This window comes from Ovis aries, chromosome 7, assembly GCF_016772045.2.
Source record: "Ovis aries strain OAR_USU_Benz2616 breed Rambouillet chromosome 7, ARS-UI_Ramb_v3.0, whole genome shotgun sequence".
Classification (NCBI taxonomy): Eukaryota; Metazoa; Chordata; class Mammalia; order Artiodactyla; family Bovidae; genus Ovis; species Ovis aries.
Window position 1 is genome coordinate 7,426,999 of NC_056060.1, and position 21,709 is coordinate 7,448,707.

Here is a 21,709-nt window from a genome sequence, read left to right on the forward strand (position 1 = left end):
GTAGGGATACTTGCTTGCACTTTTTAGTTTTGTTTTTTTCATTGTGAGGAAATGGGTCAGACCGGATTCTTTTATTATTCTGGGTTTGCCTTTGCAGAATATTTATATAACTGCAAGCAATATTATTTTTCTCAGAGTCTTTCTAGCACTTTCAGAATATGTTGAATGTACTTATAAAGGTGCAAGATATTTCATTGTATTTTCAGGGGAATGCTTGTGCATTATATGCAAAGTTACCCAGGAGACAGAGTTCCTTAAAAGCAAAACAGTAATAATAATAGCAAAACCCTAAATACTCTAAGTTCTGATGACACTTGAGTAGAGAACCAGCAAACAGTGTGCTCAAAAGAAAGGAAAAGCTAATTCTGTATGTAAATCTGTGGTGTCAGTGAAAAGAGACCAAGAACTAGATGGTGGAAAAGGCATTGAAACAAATAATAAATATCTTCTGTGGGTTTTCTTCTTTTGCAGTTCCATTCTGAACTCAAAGTGGATGATGCTGTCAGGACTGAACCACTGACCAGAGTCTGTGAAAAATTCCCACCTTCTCACTGGCCATCAGTTGAGATAAGATGGAAGACCCTTATAAGGATAGGACTTCACTGATGAAGGGTGCCAAGGACATTGCCAGAGAGGTGAAGAAACAGACTGTAAAGAAGGTGAATCAGGCAGTGGACCGGGCCCAGGATGAATACACCCAGAGGTCCTACAGCCGATTCCAAGACGAGGAAGAGGACGATGACATTTATCCGCCAGTGGAAACCTATAATGGAGAGGCCAATGATGACGAAGGCTCCAGTGAAGCTACTGAGGGTCACGATGAAGAGGATGAAATCTACGAAGGGGAGTATCAGGGCATCCCCAACATGAACCAAGGGAAAGACAGCATCGTGTCGGTAGGGCAGCCCAAGGGCGATGAGTATAAGGACCGCCAGGAGCTGGAGTCTGAGAGGAAAGCGGATGAGGAAGAGCTCGCCCAGCAGTACGAGCTGATAATCCAGGAGTGCGGCCATGGGCGCTTTCAGTGGGCCCTTTTCTTTGTCCTGGGCATGGCCCTGATGGCGGACGGCGTGGAGGTGTTTGTCGTGGGCTTTGTGTTGCCAAGCGCTGAGACAGACCTGTGCATACCAAATTCGGGATCCGGATGGCTAGGTGAGTGCATCCCAGCAGAGAGACACACTCGGAAACTGCTCTATTTGTTGAGCACAGTTAACAAATTGAATACCTCCTTTCTGTATGGAGGCCTGCATTTGTTCCCGACATTTGAACAATTTAAAACATGCAAAGGAATCAAAAGAATGGTGCAGTGATACCCATATATTTCTACCTATTTCTAACTTAGATTCTATAGTTAACATTTACTGTATTTTCTTTATCACCTAGCCACCTATCTATCTATCCATCAATCCCACTTTTATTTTTATGCATTTCAAGGTAAGTTAGAGCAATATATTTTTAACTTACACTGTTGTAAATGTTGCATTAGGTTCTCCTTAATTAACTTCAAAAGACATGCCCTTGGAAGTTAATAAAGCTATTATGTGACACTTACCTGACATTTTTCTAAATATAGAGGTTAATTCTTCAAAACTCTGATAAATGTGATTTCACATTCCAAATTTTATGTGTAGTATTGTGGTTTAAACACTTTTGGGACCCTGCGAATTTTCATTTTTTTCTATAATCTATATGTATGTTTGTCTGTTAGGTTTTTTTTAATTACCCTTATTTATAGAATTTTCTTTAGATGACTTTTTCTTTTTCTGAATTTGTACCTTTGTGCCTACAATGAAAAAGCTTCCTTTCCTCATAGGACTTAAAAATCAATTTCGAATCATATTAATGTTTAAATTATATGTATTAAAACCATATAACCTCACTATAAAGTATCTAGACAGCAAATTTGACTTTTGTTTTAAAGTTATACTGCACTCAAGGTTCATTCATACAGTTACAACGCTGTATTTAACCTTCCCTCTGGGAGGAAAAGTAAGAAGGCCAAGAAGCATGCCCACAGCAGACTATCCCCAAAACTTAAGGTCCACGTCAGACACGTGGTACATTAAATCATGAGACCTTTCAAGCCCTGCTGCTCAGAGAACACGTTTGTGTGCATAGTAAATCTTATGTGTTTCAGAGTCTGTGGAAGAGAGTAAGAATGCTTGGTGTCTCTGATTCCAACAGACTTTAAAACCAAAATTTGAAAAACAAAAGTATACAGATCTTTTTGTGGTTTAGTAAGCAACTCCTAATTTATAATATATAATATATAAGTAATATGATGATTATAGTAATACTCCTAATTTATCCCTTCCTTCTGCCTTCTCCTTTGGCAACCATATGCTTGTTTTCTGTGTCTGTGAGTCCATTTCTGGTTTGTAAATAAGTTCATTTGTATTGCTTTTTTAGATTCCACATGTGAGTGATATAATGTGATATTTGTATTTCTGTGTCTGACTTACTCATTTGTTTCTTTAATTGCTCAACTGGAAGAGATAGACCCATAGATGCAGTCTGGGAGGGGGATGAAGGGGAGAGCATAGGGGCATAGATTGCATGGGTTTTGTTGGTGGACTCATCTGTGTGTTCACCCATCAAAACGCAGAATAGGGGTCGGAGGAAGGTCCAAAGTCATCAAATTCATCATTTCAGCATATCTGCTTCATAGATAGCACTCTGCTGCTGCTGCTGCTAAGTCGCTTCAGTCGTGTCAGAGTCTGTGAGACCCCAGAGACAGCAGCCCACCAAGCTCCTCCGTCCCTGGGATTCTCCAGGCAAGAACACTGGAGTGGGTTGCCATTTCCTTCTCCAATGCATGAAAGTGAAAAGTGAAAGTGAAGTCGCTTAGTCATGTCTGACTCTTCACGACCCCATGGACTGCAGCCTACCAGGCTCCTCCATCCATGGGATTTTCCAGGCAAGAATACTGGAGTGGGGTGCCATTGCCTTCTCCTCTAATTTTATTTAATTTTTTTCCTTTGGTGAGTAAATCTACCTACCGGGCATTAAAATATTTACCAAGATTTTGCTAACAGGATATATCAGCAGAATGTTTTAAGAAAACAGATCCTTAGAAACACATCTATTTTAATACACAAATATTTAATACTTTCAGGCTTGAATATAGACTAGCAGTCTCTTCATGTCATGATCCTCACTTTTATATTGAAAGCAGAAAAATAGAAGCTGAGCTTCCCTTTTATCTTCTTGGTGCTGAAGGAGGTGCAGTAGCCCACATGGTGCTCTTATCGGTCTGTCCTATAAACCCATAAACCGTGATGGTGTCACACACCCCCAGGGGGCGTTCACAAGTGTAGATAATGCTGGGGAACTATTGGAGCACAGATGTTTTCATCTCCCCATAAACGTTGCCTGCTTTTGTGAATTAAAAATGTGTCCCCAGGAGTGTGTGCTTTCACGCCATGCTCTGAGTCCCCCACAGAAACTTTGTGATGGGTTCACAACTACGCCTTCCAGACTTGCCTTTCAGTGATTTTGCCATTGTAATTTTACTGACAATAGCATTCTAACACAGTCTTTTTTTAGACAAGCATGTAAATTGTTTTGCCATTTTCATTTCAGCAAATAATAGCTTTGTAATATAATTACCACACTAAATCATAGCAATGGGATCAAAATGCAAGACAGGAAGACTCACAACCCACGTTTGGTGGCCTTTGGGAGGAGAAAGGTTTGCAAAATTGTTTCTCGTTTGCCACTAAGCCTTGTGTCATTTCACTCAAGGAAAACTAGGAATGAAAATATTAACCGATTTATGTTTTAATTATTTAGGAGATAACTCCTCGCTTTGTGTTTGCTAGAAGATTGACTTCCAGATAGTTAAGGGCATGCCTTGTGTGCTTGTGTGGTGTGTACAGTCTGTGTGCATATATAGTGTTGTTAACTGAGAAGAGGTTAATCTATTGAGCTGCTGCTTGGGGAAATAAGTACCATCATTTTAAGGAAATTAATTTTCTGTTGCCAAAGTCTATTTATTGAGTACTTATTATGTGCAAAGCATGATGTTACCACATGGGAACATAGGAGAAATAGCAAAAACAAAACAAGGTTTGTATATCCAAAGAAGTCATAGTCTAGCATAGAGAGATGACAAGTGTCTGTGCACCACCAGGTCAAGGAAACAAATATCCGTAGCCGGAAGTTGTTGTTCAGTTGCTCAGTCATGTCCAACTCTTTGGGACCCCATGGACTGCAGTACGTCAGGCTTCCCTGTATGTCGCCATCTCCCAGAGCTTACTCAAACTCATGTCCATCGAGTCGGTGATGCCATCCAGCCATCTCATCCTCTGTTGTCCCCTTCTCCTCCCACCTTCAATCTTTCCCAGCATCAGGGTCTTTTCAAATGAGTTGCTTTTCGCATCAGGTGGCCAAAGTATTGGAATTTCAGCATCAATCCTTCCAATGAATATTCAGGACTGATTTCCTTTAGGATTGATTGGTTTGATCTCCTTGCAGTCCAAGAAGAGAAGTGTATAACCAGAAGAGAAGTATAAATAAAGAGACTTCAGGCAGGGAGACCCTGTGAGGGGAACGGACCTGAATAAGGCAGTGGAAGGAAGGCACGGACTGGAGAGCTGGTCCGGAGGTAGAGTCAGCAAGGGTTGGGTCACTGGTAGTTTGGAACGGAAGGAACAGGACAGTTAGTGGAAGGAAGGCAGTTCATCAAGTTAGGTAAGGCAGATGATAGGTTTGAGCATGAAGGAGAAAGAAGAAGCATTTGCTTTTCTATTTTATTTTAGAGATGTATTTATGAATTTTGGTTGTGCCGGGTGCTCACTGCTGTGGGCTTTCTCTAGGGGCGTGCACGTGCTTCTCACTGGTGTGGCTTCTGTTGCCAAGCTCCAGGTTCAGGCACTCAGGCTTCAGGAGGTGCAGCCCCTTGGCCCGAGGGCACAGGCTCCACAGCCTGTGGGCTCCTCCCAGACCGGAGATGGAACCTGCGTCCCCTGCACTGGCAGGCAGGCTTGCAACCACTGGACCACCAGGGAAGCCCGGTGTAGTTTTAGACCGATCACTTTGAGATTTGGGGGGAGGCATCCAAAGAGGAGCACCTGATGGGTTCCTGCCACCATGTGGGCTGAAGCGCTGAGTGTTTTGAGAACCATCTCATTTAAGGTGAAGCTGCCCGAGACTGTCACCAGGGAGAGGGCGGTTTCCTGCCGAAGACTATTTGTGGGACTGGCGGTGAGGAAGACGTCACGGAGGAGACAGAGAAGGCGCAGCCAAGAGAGAAGGCAGGTCTGGGAGTCACTGGAAGAAGGAAGGGATGTGCTTCCTTCGTAGGTGCGGAAGAGTCTTGTAAAGGTTGAAACGCGCCCCTTGGGTCTGGCCCTTGAAGATCTTGGCCGCCACTAATGGTTCTTCCAATCTGTGTCAGGCTAGCATGTTCGTTTGAAGGGATGAGCCCATGTATGGAGTGAAGTGACAGTGTGCCCTCCAGCTTCCCAGCCCCCTGGCGCCGGGGCCACAGGCATCCAGCGTTCTCCCCTCACATGGCTGCGTCTCACCGTGGATGCGCAGGGAGCCCTCCCCGACCACATCTTACCTCCGGTCCAAGAGCTCTTGAGGACCAGTTTGGGTTCTAAGAAAGCCTCCAGACAGGGCAGTGGCACCCCACTCCAGTACCCTTGCCTGGAAAATCCCATGGACAGAGGAGCCTGGTGGGCTGTGGTCCATGGGATTGCAAAGAGTTGGACACGACTGAGCGACTTCCCTTTCACTTTTCACTTTCATGCATTGGAGAAGGAAATGGCACCCCACTCCAGTGTTCTTGCCTGGAGAATCCCAGGGACGGGGGAGCCTGGTGGGCTGCCATCTATGGGGTCACACAGAGTGGGACACGACTGAAGTGACTTAGCAGCAGCAGCAGCAGACAGGGAGGGATGTGTGCAGGTTTCAGACTCAGCGCCACGAGGCTCAGCCACCTTCCCGCTCTAGCCGTCACAGCCCAGCAAGCGCCTCGCTGCCTCTGCTTCCTCCTGCTCTTCCTCTGGACTGTCCTGTCTCCTCCGAAGACCCACCTAGGGATGCAGAGAGCCTCATCGTTGTTGGGCCACCTGCTTTCTGGTTGGGGGTGGTAGAGTGGAGTAATTTTTAGGTACTAAAACATTATCGTGGCCAAGTGGTGATGAGTACAAAACAGATAGAAGACAATATATTCTAAACCAAGACATACTTGAGAACTCAGCCTGAACTAAGTGATAACTGAACTTCCTCTGTAGGTTTCTTCCGTCTTTTATCAACTGTAACACCTAATCTCCATATGCCTTGGTGATTTTCAGAGCAAGAGGTTTGATAGTGTAGGCGGGCCGAAGCCAGATTGTTGTTTAGTCGTTAAATTGTCTTTTGCGACGCCATGGACTGTGGCCCACCAGGCTCCTCTGTCTGTGGGATTTTCCAGGCAAGGATACTAGAGTGGGCTCCATTTCCTTCTCCAGGGGATCTTCCTGTCCCAGGGATTAAACCTTTATCTCCTGCATTGGCAGGCAAATTCTTTACCACTGAACCGCCTGGGAAGCCCTGGGAAGCCTTAAGCATCTCTTTAACCTCTGTATCTATAGGTTTTATTTGGATGGTGTAGAATTCCTTGGAACATACAGAATTCTCTCTCTCTCGTTTTTTTTAACCACTTGCAGCAAGAATAGTTTCCTTAAAGCCTGGGCTGGATGACTATGACCTGAACGCATACTTAATTTCTTTCTCCATCCCTCCATTTGTTCCCTTATTCCTTTTGTTATTAACAAAAGAAGGAAAACTCTGCTGAGATTTCTAAAGCCGCTTTATGTCTGCATGTTTGTATTTTGGGGGAAAGAAAAGAACAGCTTCAAGTTTCTGAGAGTCCCTTTTTTTTAGTCCCATTGACTGTTATTTGCCCCTGGACTGCAGACAGAGAGTAGTGACTGTGTTCCTGTGTGCTGAGCATCTTTTCAGGGCGTGTATCACCCTTGCCCAGTGCTGCCAGGTGGACCAGGATATCCCAGCTGATAACAAAGAGTGATGCAGGGTTTTTCCTCTTTGAACTTTATTCCAAGAGCTTGATCATTTGGCATCTGGCGTGCTCTAAATTTAAGACCCTTAGCTTTGTACCCTGAAAGTGTGTGCTGCAGGCTTCAGGATCAGCAGCTCTGCAGCCTGCTCAATGCCATTGTCCTCTGTGTCTTAGAGGGAAGTTTGATCTCTGCTGTGGGTGCGCCCTCTGGCTCTGTTTAGCCTCTCGCTGTCATAGTGATTCTAATTGGAATTAAATACTTATTGATTCCTAGAGAATATCCTGTCCACCAACACTAGCAAAATCTTATTTGAATTCATTATTGCCAAATTGGAAAAGAAGACTCAATAATTCATCGTCATTATATTCCTGGGTCTTATTCCCTCTGGTCTTTCACATCCTTCTGGGAAAAGAGAGGTTTCTGGTATACAAGTGGAGCTGGACCAAGTAGCCTGAAAAGATTCCTCCATCCAGAGCCCACAGGACAGGAGAGAAGAGAAACTCTGTGTTACATTCATGAAATTCACCAGTAAGTATGTTCTGGGCTGTGAAAGTGTGATAGTAAATGCCCAGAAGGTCCCTGGTTGATTTCTCACAATATGGCTTTGAACCTGAAGGCTGATTCTTGCAGCTGAACACCTGTACTCCTACGTCCTAGATTACTCCTGGGTGGGGATTCCGATCCTCTGGCTTTAATATCCTAATGCAGTCTGGGACTCAACAGGAAGGCCCTGAAGAACTCGGTGAAGTGTTATCGGATTAGGGAATTTGTTAACTGTGCACTTTGGCATAAATAAGGCAGTCAGACTGTTGATCATCTAATATCTCTGGATCAAGCCAAATACATGTAATATAGACTTGTAGGTTCCAATTCTAAACACCATGTTTTCATGGGAAATCTAATGTCTCAAATATTCTTCCATAACAAGAACTTCTACAGGACCTAAGTTTCCTGCATAAAGCTTCAGAACATGGGAAACGATTACATTCATCTTAAAGACTTAGTCTGATGAATCACGGATGTAAGTATTCCCAACCTACATATTTGCAAATTGACATTCTTACCTTACACTTTGAGATTTCTTATTGGCCTTTAAGATCATGAGAGGAAAAGTAATGAAAAGAAATCCTGAAGTAAGTCAGAGAAAGACAAATATCATATGATATCACTTGTATGTGGAATCTTTAAACATATTATATCCATGAACTTATTTACAAAACAGTCACAGACATTAAAAACAAACTAGTGTTATCAAAGGGGATAGTAAGGGGAGCAGAGAGAGATAAATTAGAGTTTTGGATCAACAGATACTCACTATTCTATATAAAATAGCTAAACAACAAGGACTGACTGTATAGCATGAGGAACTGTATTCAGAATCTTGTAGTAACTATAATGAAAAAGAATCCACACGACTTCCCTTGCAGTCTGGTGGTTAAGACTGTGCTTTCTTTGCAGAAGGCCCTGATTTGATCACTAGTTTGAAAAGCTCTGTCAAAACTAGATAGTATATTAAAAAGCAGAGACATTACTTTGCCATCAAAGGTTCATATAGTCAGAGCCATCGTTTTTCCAGTAGTCATGTATGGTGTGAGAGTTGGACTATAAAGAAAGCTAAGTGCCGAATAATTGATGCTTCTGAACTGTGGTGTTGGGGAAGACTCTTGAGAATCCGTTGGACTGCAAGGAGTTCAAACCAGTCAATCCTAAAAGAAATCAGTCCTGAATATTCATTGGAAGGACAGATACTGAAGCTCCAATACTCTGGCCACCTGATGCGAAGAACTGACTCAATGGAAAAGACCCTGATGCTGGGAAAGATTGAAGGCAGGAGGAGAAGGGGATGACAGAGGATGAGATGGTTGGATGGCATCACTGTCTCTATGGACATGAGTTTGAGCAAGCTCTGGGAGATGGTGAAGGACAGGGAAGCCTGGCGTGCTGCAGTCCAGGGGGTCGCAGAGAGTCAGACATGACTGAGCGACTGAACAGCAACAAAGGGGAACTAAGATCCCACAAGTCACACAGCATGGCCAAAAAAGTATCTGGAAAAGACTCTAAATCACTTTACTACACAGCTGAAGTCACTTTGTTATTATAGTTGAAATAAACACTTCGTTGTAAATTAACTATACTTCAGTTAAAAAAGAAGAGTTGTGTGTTAAATAAGAGCAAATGGACTGTGAGTAGGAACACTGATTGATTTTATAACTGAGGCTTTGTACTAAGTATTTGGGATATCCAGAGGTAAAGATCTGGGTTCTGGCAGAGTGGACATTGGAAGGATATTAGAAGTTTGGCTTTTGATGTGTTACTAGATTTTTTTTTCTCTCTCTGATTACAAAAATCTCTCTGTAAAGTCTAGGGCTGAGCTGTGTACCAGCTATTCCTTCAAAAAGAAAAGTAGCTAGTTTAAATTATTTTTATGGGTCAAGTGGGGTATAAGTAATTTAAGAGTTTAGAATTAAATTTAAGAGTTTGAAATTTTAACTTTTTTGTTCTTTGTGACTTTGTCACTGGCCATGAATATGACCTTCTGGTCTCCCTTCCTAAAGAACCTTTGAGCTGGAGATTCTTACCCCAGCAGCCCATTTGACTTTGTCTTCCTCATTCCTGGGAGTAAAGGATGGAGTACTTGGGTTATGTCATGTCCCTGCTCAAAAATGTTGAGTACAGGTTGATTCAAACTCCTTAGAATGGCATTCAAGCTCTCCACAGTCTGAGCCTAATCTATTTTTCCACTTATCTACCACTAACTTCTCTGCCCCAGGTATTCCAAAGTCAGGGATAGTTAGGATTACCGGAGAAAACACAAAATGGCCAGTTAAATTTAAATTTGTGATAAATAATGAAGGAATAAGATTTTAGTATAAATATGTCTCATGCAGTATTTTGTATCAGTTCAGTTCAGTCCCTCAGTCGTATCCAACTCTTTGCGACCCCGTGAACCACAGCACGCCAGGCCTCCCCGTCCATCACAAACTCCCAGAGTCTACTCAAACTCATGTTCATTGAGTTGGTGATGCCATCCAACCATCTCATCCTCTGTTGTCCCCTTCTCCTCCTGCCTTCGATCTTTCCCAGCATCAGGGTCTTTTCCAATGAGTCAGCGTGTCACATCAGGTGGCCAAAGTATTGGAGTTTCAGCTTCAGCATCAGTCCTTCCAATGAACACCCAGGACTGATCTCCTTTAGGATGGACTGGTTGGATCTCCTTGCAGTCCAAGGGACTCTCAAGAGTCTTCTCCAACACCGCAGTTCAAAAGCATCAATTCTTCAGTGCTCAGCTTTCTTCACATCCATACATGACCACTGGAAAAACCATAGCCTTGACTAGACAGACCTTTGTTGGCAAAGTAATGTCTCTGCTTTATAATATGCTGTCTAGGTTGGTTATAGATTTTCTCCCAAGGAGTAAGCGTCTTTTAATTTCATGGTTGTAGTCACCATCTGCAGTGACTACAGTAGTGATTTTGGACCCCCAAAAAATAAAGTCTGCCACTCTTTCCACTGTTTCTCCATCTAATTGCCATGAAGTGATGGGACCAGATGCCATGATCTTTGTTTTCTGAATGTTGAGCTTTAAGCCAACTTTTTCATTCTTCTCCCTCACTTTCATCAAGAGGCTCTTTAGTTCTTCTTCACTTTCTGCCATAAGGGTAGTGTATTTGCTATATACTTATATTTATAAGTTATCTGTTCACCTGAAATACAAATCTACCTGGATCACCGTGTGGTTTTATCTGCTGAATCTGACAACCTTACTGGTAGTAGTGATAACAGGAGGCTTAGAGTTTGCTCTTTGCCTTCTGTTTGTCAGACATCATATATGTCATATTAATTTCATTGTCTCATTTAACCAAAATTATATCTGATCCCGGACATTCGGAGTCAGTGCTAGGGGATGACCCTTGGAAACTGTATATGTTTTTTAAGCACCTCAGGTTATTTAAGAATAACGTGAAGAAGCACCATGATCTTGACCATTGCTTCTCAGACATAAAAATGCAGACAAGTCACCAGAGGAGGCAGGTTTTGCTTGAGCAGGTAAGGAGTGGGGTCTGAGATACTTTTACAAATTCCCAGGTGATGCTGGCATCGGTGTTAGTTCCAAACTCCACACTGAGTAGCTGTGTCGTAGACGCCCCCAACCAAGAAGCAGCAGCATTCCCAACAGCTGTGATACAGAGGTTGTACATGATACCAAGATTCCAAACCATGGAAGGGGTAGATGGAAATGGGACTGATTTCCTTATTTGTGAGTAAACAGTAACATCCATGGACAAGGAGCTTTATGTGCCATTTTTGAAAGAAAGTTTTTTTTTTTTCCCCTCAAAAAAGTAAATGTCTTATCGATGGCTGAAGGATGCACAGTTGCTTTTCCCCCACCGAGATGGGCATTTGGCTTCTTTAGGCTTGTCTTTCTCCTGCATGGTGTGGGGCATGACAGTCCCTAACCGCGTTTACAGCTCTGCATCCCAGAATGGACCCCAGATGTGCAGGGCGCAGCGTGACTGTGCTTTGTAGAAATCGTTTCTCAGTGCCAGAGTCATGGTGATAAATTTATAATGTGACTGCAGATTTTTTCCCCCTCTTATGTACAGAAAATTTAATAGTTTGTCTGAGAGTAGCTTAGTTCTCTCAGCAGAATCTAGTTAAGTCAAGCATATTAAAAATGCTACTGTGTCAGAAGAACTGATTGAAAGCTGAAAGAGTTAGCCAGACTGCTAACAGGGATGAAAAGAAATCCTGCTGTGGGAGTCAGTTCATCCATAAACATAGATGCCGGAGTGGAGGCAGATTGTATATGAGAGGCGGTTGGCTTCTCAGAGCCCTCTGTCTGTTTACTTCATTATCTCTTTGTTTTTCTAATTAATAGATTAGAGATGTCTTTGTGGAATGCTGCCTTTCAAAATTTAGCAGTTCTCACCCAGAAAGAACACTCGCAGGGGCTTATCCATCATATATTAGATTCTCCCAAGATGTTGCACTGTGCCCTCTATCATGGCAGATATGAAGATCAACCAGACAAAACCCAGGGCACAAGACATCGAAATGATACCGGAAGCAGAGGACTGAGAGATGAATCCTGTTTGAGGGAGGCATGGATGGGGAAAAGTCTTAAGAAGACTGTGGTATCGGAGCCAGGCTTGGAATGGTGGCTAGAATTTGGGCTCACAGAGATGCAAGTGGAAAAAGACTGTTTCTGGGAGGGAGCACAGACTGAGCCAAGGCACCACGGCATGGAGACCTTGGACTGAATATTGGAAATTAAATGTTCAGTTTTGTTGAAGTGGAATATACGCAGAGGGGAGTGATTGGAAAGGTGGCTGGGGACCTCTCTGTTCATGGAGAAGTTTCCAGGAGTTAATTCGGTGTGGGGGGAGCTGGGGGAACGGGGGCATGTTAGCAGAGAAGTGACCAGGTGCAAACTCTGCTTTAGGAGACTGGGTGTTTGGACTGAGGAGTGAATTGAGGAGTGGCCGAGATGCATTTGAACTGTGCAGTCAATACATGTCAAGAGCCTGACTGTGGGTGATGGCAGAGAGACTAGAGGGGAGAGGGTCTTTTCAAGAGGATTTCTGACCCTTTACAACCCACGAGCTGTGGGAGCGGGGAAAAGGAATATATCATAGGTACTGAGGCTTCATGCCCAGGTGCTATGTTCGAAGAGGTGCTTTAAACAAATTGGAGCTCCAGGGTTGTTGGGGAGGTTGGGGGGAGCCCATGTGTAGGGAAGAAGATGAATTTAGTTATTTGTACTATAAGTACAAGAACTGAGTGTCTCGTTCACAGACTACCCATAGCACAGAGTCTGGCAGGTGAGCGGTACCCAGTGAACTTTTGTCAACTTTGGAAATGCCAACTAGGCTGCTCAGGAGAAACTAAAAGAAGGCATTTGGAAGTAGGTTCTGGGGCTTGATGCAGAAACTGGCCCTAGAGTTGAGCAATGAAGATGTCTTTGAACAGAGATGCAGAGCATTCAGGAAAGGAGTGTGTGTTGCAGGGGCGGGCATGAGGCAGAGAGGGGCTAACGCAGACTTTTCATGCATCCTTAGGAGGGGAGAGGAGAAAAGGCATCAGATAAATGGTTTGAAGGATAGGAAAAGTCTCTTACCTGGAGGCCCAGGGCAGGGGGGGTTTCAGGATGGAGTAGGTGGTCATAACTGACTAAGAACGTTGACAATGGCAGAGAGAAAAACGTCCTGGAGAGTAGAAAGGACAGATGTCAGATTAATTGCTAAATGGAGTTTTAATGTATGTTTTTAAAGAGAAGGAAACAAATTGGTGTTTAAAAATTGTTCATAAGGTACTGTGGTCTATTTGTTTTGGATAATACTGCTAATAACATAATTATATTATAGACTAGAGCAGCTGAAAAAACATTACTCATCTTCTGCAAAGAAATAATTGTGAATTTGTAGCCATTATCCAGTACTTCTGCATCAGCTCATGCCAATAATCATATCTGGAACGTCTATAGGAGATAAATTGGCCAACCAGGAGCAGACTGGGTTAGCTTGCTGCTATCTCATTTTATTTATATTTCCAGATAGAAAACTGTGTCACTTACTGGTACCTCTAGATTTAACAGTAAAATGAATTTTGCTGTCCCCATTTAACAGTCAAAAAGCAGTGATGAAATGGTAGAGGATTGCTCAGAGCAGCTGGGCAGAGTGGGAGAGGCAGCTTCCAACTGACTATCCCTAGGGGTGAACTGATTCAGTCAAAGGATCCTCTAAGACTGCACACCACAAATTTGTCCTATGGATTCCTGCTGGATGGGTAAAGGAACCTCTTGTTTGCTGCCCCACTCTGCCCCGGGCATACTACATTTATAATATAAGAACCTCGGCAGAGATGTGGTTAACAGTTCTGTGATGGTGGCCCCTGCGGATTCCTGCTGCACATCTTATGCTGTGTGGGATCACAGATCATATGTTTTCAGGGTCACGAAGCAATGCCTTGTTCTAGAGATGCCACCCGCCTCCCGTAGAGAGAAATCAGTTCTATAGCTGTGACATGGAGGCACATGCTGGCTGGATCACTGCACAGCCCTAGGGAAAGCCCAAGAAAGGCCACGGGATTGCCAGGTTCTTCCCAGGATAAGGAAAGTACTTCGTCTGCCCTCCTCCCTGGGCATCCTGAGCTGCTTCTGTTTGGTAGAGACCCCCAACACTTCCCCCAGGTTTGGGCCTGAGAGGAATTCCTCTGCATGGCCTCTTTCCCTAACCATCCTGTAATCACATGGATTGACATGAGCTGGAGGGAACTGGTTGGGAAGCTGAACTTGATACAATGTGGACCGTCCCATCCTTACTGAAACTGTATCTTCCTGTGACCTCGGCAGCTCAGCATCCTCCTGAACATCTCTCAGCTTCTCTAAAATGCCTCCTGCATTCTACTTGTGCTTGCTAAGCTGCTTCAGTCGTGTCCGACTCTTTGTGAGCCCATGGACTGTAGCCCACCAGGCTCCTCTGTCCATGGGAATTCTCCAGACAAGAATACTGGAGTGGGGTGCCATGATCTCCTCCAGGGATCAAACCAGCATCTCTTGAGTCTCCAGCATCTGCAGGTGGGTTCTTTACCGCTGGCGCCACCTGGGAAACCCACATTTTACTCTCTGTCCGCTAAAGAAGGTTTCCCCAAGGCGTAGCTATTGGGGCTTTGTTTACCTCTGTTCATGACATGAATTACCTTTCTTTACTCAGTCACATAGCAAACACTTAGTGACTTCTCTGTGCCGGGTTCCAGACCAGGTGCTGGAGTCACAAAGATGTGGTCCTGGCTTTGGGGGCACTTCTAGGCCAGAGAAGGGGACAGACATGTGTCAGTTCAGTTCAGTTCAGTCACTCAGTTGTGTCCGACTCTTTGTGATGGCATGAACCGCAGCATGCCAGGCCTCCCTGTCCATCACCATCTCCTGGAGTTCACTCAGACTCACGTCCATCGAGTCCGTGATGCCATCCAGCCATCTCATCCTCGGTCGTCCCCTTCTCCTCCTGCCCCCAATCCCTCCCAGCATCATAGTCTTTTCCAATGAGTCAACTCTTCGTATGAGGTGGCCAAAGTACTGGAGTTTCAGCTTTAGCAGCATTCCTTCCAAAGAAATCCCAGGACTGATCTTCAGAATGGACTGGTTGGATCTCCTTGCAGTCCAAGTGACTCTCAAGAGTCTTTTCCAACATCACAGTTCAAACACATCAATTCTTCGGCGTTCAGCCTTCTTCACAGTCCAACTCTCACATCCATACATGACCACAGGAAAAACCATAACCTTGACTAGATGGACCTTAGTTGGCAAAGTAATGTCTCTACTTTTTAATATGCTATCTAGGTTGGTCATAACTTTCCTTCCAAGGAGTAAGCATCTTTTAATTTCATGGCTGCAGTCACCATCTGCAGTGATTTTGGAGCCCTAAAAAATAAAGTCTGACACTGTTTCCACTGTTTCCCCATCTATTTCCCATGAAGTGATGGGACGGGATGCCATGATCTTCATTTTCTGAATGTTGAGCTTTAAACGAACTTTTTCACTTTCCTCTTTCACTTTCATCAAGAGGCTTTTTAGTTCCTCTTCACTTTCTGCCATAAGGGTCATGTGTCAGATAAGGGCACCTAATTGGTTACAGATGCTCTAGCAGGAAGATTAAACAGAAGGAACCGTGCTCTGAATGCAGGACTAGGAAGATTTAATAGAAGCAACCCTAGACTTGGCTAATGATTTCCAGACCACGTATTAAGATGCCTCATTATATGTTTCCATTAGGGTGTGAATGCATTAGATGGTTCCATTCGGTGGTGACTGCAGTCATGAAATTAAAAGACATTTGCTCCTTGGAAGAAAAGCTATGACAAACCTAGACAGCATATTAAAAAGCAGAGACATTACCTTAACAACAAACATCCGTATGGTCAAAGCTATGGTTTTCTAGTAGTCACATATGGGTGTGAGAATTGGACGATAAGGAGGGGTGAGCGCCAAAGAATTGACGCTTTTGAACTGTCGTGTTGGAGAAGATTCTTGAGAGTCCCTTGGACTGCAAGGAGATCCAACCAGTCAATCCTAAAGGAAATCAGTCCTGAGAATTGGGGCTGATGCTGAAGCCCTAATACTTTGGCCACCTGATGCAAAGAACTGACTCACTGGAAAAGACCCCGATGCTGGGAAAGAGTGAGGGCAGGAAGAGAAGGAGGTGACAGAGGATGAGATGTTTGGATGGCATCACCAACTCAATGGACATGAGTTTGAGCAAGTTCTGGGAGATGGTGAAGGACGGGGAAGTCTGGCATGCTGCAGTTCCTGGGGTCACAAAGAGTCAGACACAACTGAGTGACTGAACAACAGCCACAGTTAGGATGTGAAGGAAAGAGGCACAAGATGAACAAAGGCTTTGACGCAGAGATGCATTTGAATCTTAACATCTGACGCTTAGGAGTTGTGGGACTTTGGGGTATTTCTTAAACTCTCTGAGCTTCAGTTTACTGGAAAGAGAAAGTAAATGGTATGTTTGTCTTACAGATTTCTTTTTCTTCGTAACTGTGATTATCACTTTTCCATAACCTCTCGTCCTCTGACTTAGGGGTGTCAGTAGGCAGATAAGAATAAGTGGGGTAAAAGCTTCCAAGCTGTTTTAGTGACTTTCTAGTAGTCGTGGACTTCTTAAAGCTGAAGTTTCTTAGGTGCCCAGAAATGTTTCTTCTGTCCTTGTACCAGCCAAGTGCAATAGCTTACAGCCGGTTGTTAGTACAAAATGTCACCTTAAAGAGTTGTTGTGAGAATTAGAGAGTATGTGTGAAAAGCACCTGGCGCTGGAGAACAGTACTAGTAAATCCACCTCCCCATCACTGACAAATTTAGCACATTTTAAAGTATGCAATACAATAAAATTTCCTATATGCCCCATGCTGAACAGTAGATCCCTAGGACTTACTCATCTTGCATAAGTGAATTTATGCATTTTCATTAACACCTCCCCAGTTCCCTTTGCCCCAGCTGCTCATAACCGCTTATCTACTCTGCTGAGTTTGATGGAGAAGGCAATGGCACCCCACTCCAGGATTCTTGCATGGAAAATCCCATGGACGGAGAAGCCTGGTAGGCTGCAGTCCATGGGGTCTCTACGAGTCGGACATGACTGAGTGACTTCACTTTCACACATTGGAGAAGGCAGCGGCACTCCACTCCAGTGTTCTTACCTGGAGGATCCCAGGGATGGGGGAGCCTGGTGGGCTGCCATCTGTGGGGTTGCACAGTGTCAGACATGACTGAAGCAACTTGGCGGCAGCAGCAGCTGTTTGAGTATTTTATTCCTGATATAAGCGGGATCATGTAGTATTTGTTCTTCTATGTCTGACTTCTTTCATTTAGCATAATGTCGTATAAGTTTATCTGTGTCGTTGCAAATAGCAAGCTTGTCTTCCTTTTTAAGGCTGAATAATTGTCCGTTGTATGTGTGTACCACATTTTTAAAAATCCATTCACCTGTCAGCGGATATTTAGTTAGTATCCTGTTTTATTGTAAGTAATACTGCAATGAACATGGGAGTATAGATATCTCTTAGAGATCCTGATTTTGGTTCTTTGGGGGCATATACCCAGATATATGGAGAAGGAAATGGCAACCCACTCCAGTATTCTTGCCTGGAGAATCCCATGGACAGAGGAGCCTGGCGGTCTATACAGTCCATAGGGTCGCAAAGAGTCAGATATGACTTAGCAACTAAACCACCACCACCCAGAAATAGGATTGCTGGGTCGCATGATAGTTCCATTTTTAAATTTTGGGTGACATTCCATTATATTTTCCAGTATGGTTGCAGGGTTTCCTTTCTTCACACTGTTACCAGCGTTTATCTTTTGATTTTTGATAATAGCCATCCTCATCGTTGTGAGAGATCTCACTATGGTTTTGGTTTGCCTTGGCCTGATGACAGTGATGATAGCATTTTTTCCTGTCTCTCTTGGGTGTTTGTATGTCTTTATGGAGAAATATCTACTCACTTCTTTTACCTGTTTTTAATCATTTCTGGTTTTTTTCTTTTTTTGCTATTGAGTTGTAGGAATTCCTTATATAATTTGGATATTAACCCTTTATCAGATATGTAATTTGCCAAATATTTGAAAAGGAAAAAATCTTCAAAGCAACAAAAGAAAAATGACCCACCACTTGTAAGGGAGCAATCACTAAGGGAATAATTTTTTAAAATGTAGTGAGAAATGATTAAAGAAGTTTAAGTGTTATATTAGAATATATTAACATAATTCAAAGAAAGTAATAAAGGTGGAATATACAGGAGAAAAGACATGAGTCAGAAAACAAAAAGTAAAAAGTAGTAAAGTTAGCTATATTTATGACATTAAATATTTATGAATTAGACAATACAATCAAAAGGCAGAGATCGTCAGGCTCAATTATAAGAAAAAAATCCGTTTGACAGCTGACTTCGTATCAGACTATTCTACAAAGCTACCGTAATCAAAATGGCATGATACTGGCATAGAAACAGACATATAGGTAAATAGGACAGAATAGAGAAGCCAGAAATACACTCAGGCACCTGTGGTCAATCTATAACAAGGTAGGCAGAAATGCATAATGTAGAAAGGACAGTCTCTTCAAGTGGTGGTGAGCTGGACAGCTACATGTAAAATAAATGCTATTTGAACATTTCCTCCTACCATACACAAACATAAGCTCAAAATGGGTTAAAATCTAAATGTAAGACCTGAAACCTTAAGACTCCTAGGAGAGAACATAAGTAAAACCCTGTTTGACATAAATTGCAGCATTATTTTTCTAGATCTGTTTCCTAAGGCAAAAGAAATAAAAGCAAAAATAGATTAGGTGTTATTAAACTCAAAAGTTTCTGCAGCAAAGGAAATTGTCATAAAAAGACAAACCTATGAAATAGAAGAAATAGTTACAAATGTTATGACTGACAAGGGATTAATATCCAAGATATATAAACATCTTATACAACTCACTATCCACAAAACAAATAACCCAGTCAAAAGATGGGCAGAAGACCTGAATAGACATTTTTCCAAGAAGACGTATGGATGAATATCAGACACATGAAAAGATGTTCAACATCACTAAATACTAGATAAATGCAAATCAAAACAACAGTGAAATATCACTTCACACCTGTCAGAATGATTATCATCAAAATATCTATAAATAACAAATGCTGGCAAGGATGTAGAGAAGAGGCCCTCATACAGTGTTGGTAGGAATGTAAACTGGTAGAGCCACTGTGGAAAAAAAACATGCAGGTTCCTCAAAAAACTAAAAACAGCTACCATATGATCCAGAAATTCAACTTCTGGATATACATATATATATATATATATATATATAAAAGAAAATACTAATTCATAAAGATACATGCATCCCAGTGTTCATAGCAGCATTATTTATAAAGCCAAGAAATGGAAGCAACCTAAGTATTCATCAACAAACCAGTGGATAAAGAAGATTTGGTGTATATAAACAGTGGAATATTACTCAGCCAGAAAAAAGAATGAAATATTGCAATTTGCAGCAATGTGGACAGGCCTAGAGAATACTATGCTTGTTGAGATAAGGCGCAGTGAATGACAGATTCTGTATAATATCACCTATATATGGAATCTAAAAAATGAAATGTGAATATGTACCAATTCAGTCGCTCAGTCGTGACTGACTCTGCAACCCCATGGACTGCAGCATGCCCGTCTTCCCTGTCTTTCACCAGGAGCTTGCTCAAACTCATATCCGTTAAGTCGGTGATGCCATCCAACCATCTCATCCTCTTTCATACCCTTCTCTTCCTGCCTTCAATCTTTCCCAGCATCAGGGTCTTTTCCAATGAGTTGGTTCTTCGCATCATGTGGCCAAAGTATTGGAGTTTCAGCTTCAGCATCAGTCCTTCCAATGAATATTCAGGATTGATTTCCTTTAGGATGAACTGGTTGGATTTCCTTGCAGTCCAAGGAACTCTCAAGAGTCTTCTCCAGCATCACAATATGAAAGCATCAATTCTTTGGTGCTCAGCTTCCTTTATAGTCCAGATCTCACATCTGTACATGACTACTGGAAAAACCATAGCTCTGACTATATGGACATTTGTCGACAAAATAATGTCTCAGCTTTTTAATATGCTGCTAGGGTTGTTATAGCTTTCCTTTTTTTTTTTTTTTTAGCTTTTCTTCCAAGAAGCAAGTGTCTTTTAATTTCATGGCTGCAGTCACTGTCCACAGTGATTTTGGAGCCCCCCAAAATAAAGTCTCTCACTGTTTCCATTGTTTCCCTATCTATTTGCCATGAAGTGATAGGACCAGATGCCATGGTCTTAGTTTTCTGAATGTTGAGCTTTAAGCCAACTTTTTTACTCTCCTCTTTCACTTTTATCCAGAGACTCTTCAGTTCTTTGCTTTCTGCCATAAGGGTGGTGACATCTGCATATCTGAGGTTATTGATATTTCTCCCGGCAATCTTGATTCCACCTTGTGCTTCATCCAGCCCAGTATTTCACATGTTGTGCCCTGAATTTAAGCTAAACAAGCAACGTGACAATATACAGCTTTGATGTACTCCTTTCTGGATTCAGAACCAGTCCACTGTTCAATGTCTGGTTCTAATTGTTGCTTCTTGACCTGCATACAGATTTCTCAGGAGGCACATCAGGTGGTCTGGTATTCCTATCTCTTTAAGAATTTTCCAGTTTGTCATGATCCATATAGTCAAAGTCTTTGGCACAGTCAATAAAGCAGAAGTAGATGTTTTTCTGAAACTCTCTTGCTTTTTTGATGGTCCAGCGGATGTTGGCAATTTGTCCTCTGGTTCCTCTGCCCTTTCTAAAACCATCTTGAACGTCTGGAAGTTCACAGTTCATATACTGTTGAAGCCTGGCTTGGAGAATTTTGAGCATTACTTTACTAGTGTATGAGATGAGTGCAATTGTGCGGTAGTTTGAGCATTCTTTGGCATTGCCTTTCTTTGGGATTCGAATGAAAACTGACCTTTTCCAGTCCCATGGCCACTGCTGAGTTTTCCAAATTTGCTGACATATTGAGTGCAGCACTTTCATAGGATCATCTTTCAGGATTTGAAATAGCTCAACTGGAATTCCATCACCTCCACTAGCTTTATTCATAGTGATGCTTCCTACGGCCCATTTGACTTTGCTTTCCAGGATGTCTGGCTTTAGGTGAGTGGTCACACCATTGTGATTATCTGGGTCATGAAGATCTTTTTGTACAGTTCTGTGTATTAGCAAAATAGAAACAGACTTACAGATATAGAAATAAAACTACTAGTTACCAGTGAGGAGAGCTAAAGGGTACGGAGTTTCTTTCTGAGGTGATGAAATGTGCTGCTGTATTGATGATCGCGTATATCCGTGAATAAAATAAAAAACGTTGAATTTTCTATTCTAAATGGGAGAATTGGATTGTATATGAATTATATCTCAATAAAGCTCTTTTCTAAAAAGAATAGACAAGCCAGGTTGCTTGGGAAATGATCTGGCTTGCTTGGTAAAATAAGACCCTTTCCCATGCCTTGCCCTATTTATTCATCTCTTCCATCTGCCTGTTCCTGAGTAATTTCCTTTTATAATAAACTGGTAAATCTAGTTAGTAAAATGTATCTCTGAGTTTGGTGAGCCTCTCTAGCACAGTAATTGGACCCTAGGAAGGGGCTGTGGGAACC

General features: G+C 42.6%; 1 protein-coding gene across 1 annotated transcript in view; it reads left to right on the forward strand.

Moving 5' to 3' along the window:
• The window catches only part of SV2C (synaptic vesicle glycoprotein 2C), a 215,910-nt gene that overhangs the window by 44,163 nt on the left and 150,038 nt on the right, over positions 1 to 21,709 (forward strand). Inside the window, exon 2 of the mRNA XM_004010196.6 lies at positions 472 to 1,152. Within this exon, the coding sequence (XP_004010245.1) occupies positions 573 to 1,152 (580 nt within the window). The 5' untranslated portion in view covers positions 472 to 572. The remainder of the gene's footprint in view (positions 1 to 471; positions 1,153 to 21,709) is intronic.